General features: G+C 46.5%; 1 protein-coding gene across 1 annotated transcript in view; it reads right to left on the reverse strand.

Moving 5' to 3' along the window:
- Positions 1-6,000, reverse strand: part of EWSR1 (EWS RNA binding protein 1) — a 30,144-nt gene extending 24,144 nt beyond the window's left edge. Inside the window, 3 exon segments of the mRNA XM_069081589.1 lie at positions 491-542; positions 696-732; positions 5,862-6,000. Coding sequence (XP_068937690.1) covers positions 491-542; positions 696-732; positions 5,862-5,874 — 102 coding nt within the window. The 5' untranslated portion in view covers positions 5,875-6,000.

Here is a 6,000-nt window from a genome sequence, read left to right on the forward strand (position 1 = left end):
AGGTTGGACTTCAGTTCTATGTAAAGAACAAGTTCTCATTAATAAGAGATGCCTCAAACCTGACCCCCTTGGTTTGCAAGTGGAGGCTGGATAACTAATTTTAAGGAATGCTGTACCGGAGACTCTTGGTTAGGTACCCAAGGTTCCTTCCAGTGCTTGTGATTCTGAAGCATTATGATCCCCATTTTTCAGTCAAAGAAACAGAGGTTCAAAGAGTAATTTGCCTACAGTTGTAGACCAATTACATTAACACTTCTACAAACAAAATCATTCCAAGGTATATTGATGACCACAGGGATATTACAAATCCAGGGGAAAAAAAACTACGTATTTTTTTCAAAATCAGTCTAAAGAAAGTTCAGATGTAAAATCAAAAGTCTATATGTTCTGCCTGCCATGTTGAAACAGCGTGGTAAAAAGAATTCCAGGAAGGTTGACCTCTGTATTTTACCTTGAACATCTATTAAGTATAAGTAGGTGTCAAGATTACCTGGGTAGTCTGTGCATATCCTTGAGCTGGTTGGGCTGCATAAGCACTGTAGCTGTAAAGAGAGATAGAGGGCAAATACTAAATATACCAAAGGCCAAGATTCTATCATTACAGATGGGTGGTGTTTTGGGGGACAAAAGGCAAGACAATAGTGTGCAGGGCCCTTTTTATCATCTATGGTAATAGAGAGATGAACATTACTTACCCCTGCTGGGCTGCAGCTTGACTGTAGGTACTATAGTCTAGAGGAGAAAAGGAGGAAAAGAATAGGTTAAAAAAAGCAAAGGTCAGTAGAGATGAAGACAGAAAAACAGGAAAGGAAGTCAAGTATCAGGAGGAAGCCTTGATTCCGGGAGTGGGGTTCACCCACAGAGTAACAAGCAACAAAATGATCATATTTTCATATGCCACACTAAAAATGGAGTTGCTAAGAGGCTTTAAAAATAAATATCACTAAACATTTTTAAATTCTGAGTGAGTTAGCTCAACTGTACAAAACACAGTACCAGTTTCTAAAGCCAAGGCCATGGGGCCTAACAAGAAAAATTGCTCTCTGACTTGACTACAGATCTCAAATGCACACCTCTGGTCTGCAAGAGCAACCAACCATTAAAGCCAGGACATTTAAATGGCACTGTAGGTTTGCAAAGCATTTCACAAACATCTCATTTGACCTGGGAGGCAGGTATTTATTATGAGGAAACTGAGTCTGAGAGAACTAATGTGTATGAGTTGCCCCCCCAACCCCAATTCAAACTGCAGGTGAGGAGAGAAAAGAGTAGAGAAAGCACTGCATTTGGAGTCAGATGATAGGGATTCAAATCCTGTCTGCTGCTTCCTGCCTAAGTGATCATGGGTCCGTCTCAATTTCCTTACCCACAGATGAGAGAGTTAGACTAAGGGATCTCTAAAATCCTTTCAGTTAGGAGGAGCTCATGATCCTGAAAGCAGTCATCAGGGGATAGAGTGCTGGGCCTGTAATCAGAAAGTGCCAGGAGTTCAAAAAATCTAGGCCTCAGACACTAACTTGCTTCATAACCCCAGGCAAGGAGATACTGGTTAAGTGCACCAGGCTTGGCACATATAGAGGGAAGCAAAGACATCATAATTTTGACAAGTTTTTATATAAATCTTTCATTTGTGATGTTACACATTTTTGGGGTGGTGTTTCACTTTCCCTAACAACAATAACCTTATTAAAAACTAACAGATGCAGGGCAGCTAGGCGGCAAAGTAGGCAAAGAGCAGTGGCCCTGGAGTCAGGAGAACCTGAGTTCAAATCAGACCTCAGAGCCCAAACGCTAGCTGTGTGACCTTGGGCAAGTAAGTCACTTAACCCCAATTGCCCTGCCCTCTCCCCACCAAAAAGACCAAAACAAACAACAACAAAACCCCAATAGATGGTCCCCATATCTTTTGAAGTATGTAAACATTTGGGGGAGAAAATCTTTTTAGAAAAAACTAAAACTAACCTTCCAGTAATTGTAAATAGTCTAGAGGTAATTCAAAGAATTCTGAGTGGGACGTCTCATTCTTTTGTTGTTGCTGGTTTTTTGTTTGTTTGCTTTTTGAAGGGCAGCTGGGGTTAACCGACTTGCTTACTTACTCACTCACTCACTCACAGGGCTAGCTCTGGGTTGAGCGTCTGAGGCCATATTTGAACTCAGGTCTTCCCACCTCCAGGGCAGGTGCGCCTGTGCCACCTAGCCGCCCTGGGATGTCTCGTTCTGGCAGATAACTGTCTCACTTCTCACCAGTGGAACTTGTCTTACAAAGACCACCAGTGTTAACCTAAATCTGCAATTCTTTTTCCAGCCTTACCAGCAAGCAAAGCAGTGCAATAAGAAAAAGTAATTTCTATTGAGAAATGATTGTCTTGTTGAGGTGATGAGGGGGAAAAATAGAAAGGCTGGGTTAATAAATTTTAAGTGGACTATTAAAACAAAGGTGGGAACTTGGAGCTTGATGGATTTAAAAATAAGCTAAGTATAAGAACTACTGCAAAACAGCCTGTCAAGCAAATAAGTATTTTCCTCAACAAGGAAGAATGTACATTTTGTTCTAAGGAGAGCACAGCTATTAGGGCTGAAACAAAAAAGTCTATCTACTCTTGTAAAAGATAGAGATTTGTTCCCTCAAAGGCAACATGTTTTGCTCTTTGTGGATTCTAGTCCACCTAAATCCTTTGCCCTAGATCAAGAAATGTTTCTCAAGTTTTTCAGCATCTTTCAAGTCTGTTTATCTTGCAGTATGTAATATGTAACTTTTCATCTTTTCCTCCTATACTTACTTCTTCAGAAACTGACTCCTCATCTGCCTAAGCTACCTACAATAGAAATCAATTTATTCAATGAAATCTCAAGCATTTCCAATAACACTACACTATTATCCTTCCTAGGGGCAAACTTTCTTCCATCTAACCAAACAAAATAATCTAAAAATCAAACATTTCCACTACAGTCACATTTAAAACTAACTACCCAATCAGTGATCTCCACCAAAGCATCAATGTGGAAATCACTAACAACATCTCAGTTATATTTTTACAAGTGCATTTTTTGCATGGTAAGCATTAAATTAACAAAGCTATTGTTGAAGTCTTAAAAGATGTTCAGAGTATCATAAAAAAAATTCTGATAAGAAAATTTAGCAAAACATGCTGAAAAGTTAAGTCCCATGGTATTTAATGTAGTTTTTTCCATAGGCACAACACATCACAAACACAAAATGTTCCCCAGCTTCTACTGTGGTTATGTACTAATCGTATTATATACTAATCAAATCTACAGAGGCTTTCAGATTTGTCATAAATGTACACACCATCTACTGTCTTCAGACTCAGACAACGGGACTATTACAACAAGCTGAGGCAGCTAGGGGGCTAAAGTACTAGGCCCCAAGTCAGGGGCAAGGCACTGAGCTCCTTTCCGCCTCAGTTTCTTCATCTGTAAAATGAGGATAACAACAGCATAGCCTACCCACTCCTTGGAAGCGATGTTGTGAGGATCAAAGGAGATAAGGCCCCTTTGTGAAGGGCCCATCGGAGTGTCTGGCACACAGAAGCTCTATAGTAATGCTAGCTGTTACTACTATCGTGTATGAGTCTTAAGACGAAAATAATGTCTACACAAACAGTACTTCAGAACTGAAAGAAAATCTCTCTGTTGATCATCTAGTCCCAGGGTCCTTAATCTGGGGTCCACATACATAAGATTTTGTTTTTTTTACAAATGTATCTGGCTTCCTGTTTCATTCTATGCATTTAAAAACATTCTCAGAAGGGATACAAAAGTACCAACGGGGACCATAACCCAAAAGAGTTGTTAAAAATGTCTGCTCTAATTCAATCTCACTTAGCAGAAGACCCTAAAATTGGGGATGGACAAGACACCTCTAATCAGTTTTAATCAATTCAGTTTACTTTATCAAAAACAATAGTCAGACTAGATAAATAAGAAATTTTTAGCAGGGGATATCCCCCCCCCAGTAGAGCAAAGGAGAGGACTAAATTAAACAAGTTAATGGCAACAAGTTTTCATTGAGTCACTATTGCCCACCCATTCATACTGATTGAATCCAAAGATAGAGATATCTTCTGATTAACTATCAAAACCTTATGCTACATACTGGGATTGGGAAGAAGTTTTCAAAATCTATTTCCCCCTTCGAGCAATTCCTCTTCCAAAGTCATGAAGGATAAAGGCAGAAAGGGTGCAAAGAAAATCACTTTCCCCACTACAGTTCTTTGTGCATTTCACATAAAGGTTTCTCTCTAGAGTCACTCACACCTTACTTAGGGCTGTATCCAAGACCCAGGTTTTACTTGTTGAACCAAAGGCCAGATGCAAGAACCCAGACTGCGCCTCAGGGAAGTGTTTAGCAGCAACCTAAGCTTGGTGACGTCTGCTCGGTCCCCTCCCACTAAGTTTAAGAGGCTCCAAATATCCCAGGAAATAAAACAAATACACTGAAACTTGGAGGGAGCAGATAATTACATTTGAGTTGGCTTATTTTTAAGTGTTTGAAAAATCCTTCACTGCAATTATATTTCAAACTAATGCATAAAGCTTAATAAGTCAACAGCTTTCCTTAAGCCCAAAAGATTCTCTAGAATCAACCCAGGTTTTCCAACAATCCTGGAGGCCGAAAAGCACAAAGATTTCTTAACCATAACTCAAGATACGCTCTGCCTTTTGTTCTTTTTAGGTCAAAGATTCCAAATAATCTAGGGAAACGCCATTGAGTTGAGGTGCCTAGATACTCGGGTTTGGGTATCCCTACCCACCTGCTAATTCGCTAATTTTTAAAACAAATTAGCTGAGAAGCTAACTGAATGCTTCCTAATGATGGAAAATCGTGGAGACAGTTGAGATTTACGAGCCAGTTCCCTCCGACTCTAAGCCAGCGGGGTCGGGAAGCCCACGAGGCCCTGCCATTTAGTTTCTCGCAAAGGTCCCTGAGCCCCGTGGACGCCCGGGCCCCCTCCCGCGTCCCCGGCTCCGGAACTGCGCGCTCTGCACTGCGCTGCGGGCCAGGCCAACGAGGATTAGCCGGCCCGGGGCGGCCTGTGCGGGTCACTGCCCCAGAGCCGGGGCTCAGACAAAGGCGCCGCCGCCACGGGCGCAGGCCCGGCCTCGGGAGCTCCTCGGAGGACAGAGATTCCAAGACCGCCGGGCCCCGGGGCCTCGCCACCTCCCTTTCCTCTGCTGACAATAACGGGACCCAGCACGGGAGACCGCTAATGAACCAAAGCCGGGGGCGCGCAGAGGAGCCTTCACTGGCAATAACGCGGCGCCAGCCCTCGAGGGGCTGCCATCCTAAGGGCGTGGCGGCTACGGCCCCGGCGGGGGCCGGCCCACGTGGCGCGAAGGGCGCGCGGGCCGCGGGGAGGCCTCGGCCGGGGACACAATGGAGGCGGCGGCGGGCGGACGACGGCGGCCCGGCCGGGCCAACGCGAGCCCGGGCGCAAGTCAGCGGGAGCGCGCGCGCAAGCCCTCCCCCCTTCCCTCCTACCGCGCGCCCCCGCCGCCGCCGCGCGCCCCCCTCCCCGCCACCGCCGCGAACGAGCCGAGCCCCCCCCCCCATACTCCGGCCCGCTCCCCGCCTACCCGCCCGCGAGCCCGGGGGGGGGGGGGGGGGGAGGGTCCCAGAACCCCACCCGCCCGGGGGGGGGGGGAGGGGAGAGCAAAGGTAGGCCCCAAGCCCGGCCCGCGGCCGGCCGGCCAGCACCACCGCCCCCCGCCGCCTCCCAGCCCCCGAGAAGACCCCGGCAGTGGCGCCCTCATCCCCGAAGACCTCGGCTCCCTCGGCCGCCGCCGCGTCGTGCCCCAAGACCCCGGAGCCGGCCCTGGGGCCCCGGCGCCATACTCACCCGTGGACGCCATTTTCTCTCCTTCCTCCTCCTCGTTCTCTCAACGTCCGTCTCTCTCTCCCTCGGTTGCTTGCCCTCTCGGCGCCGCACTGCGCAGGCGCGGACCGCACAACCTCGGGCTCTACCACTCGGATTGGTC

Source organism: Petaurus breviceps, unplaced genomic scaffold, assembly GCF_028583685.1.
Source record: "Petaurus breviceps papuanus isolate PSGF00001 unplaced genomic scaffold, PetGlider_PUasm1.0 99, whole genome shotgun sequence".
In the NCBI taxonomy this organism is placed as follows: domain Eukaryota; kingdom Metazoa; phylum Chordata; class Mammalia; order Diprotodontia; family Petauridae; genus Petaurus; species Petaurus breviceps.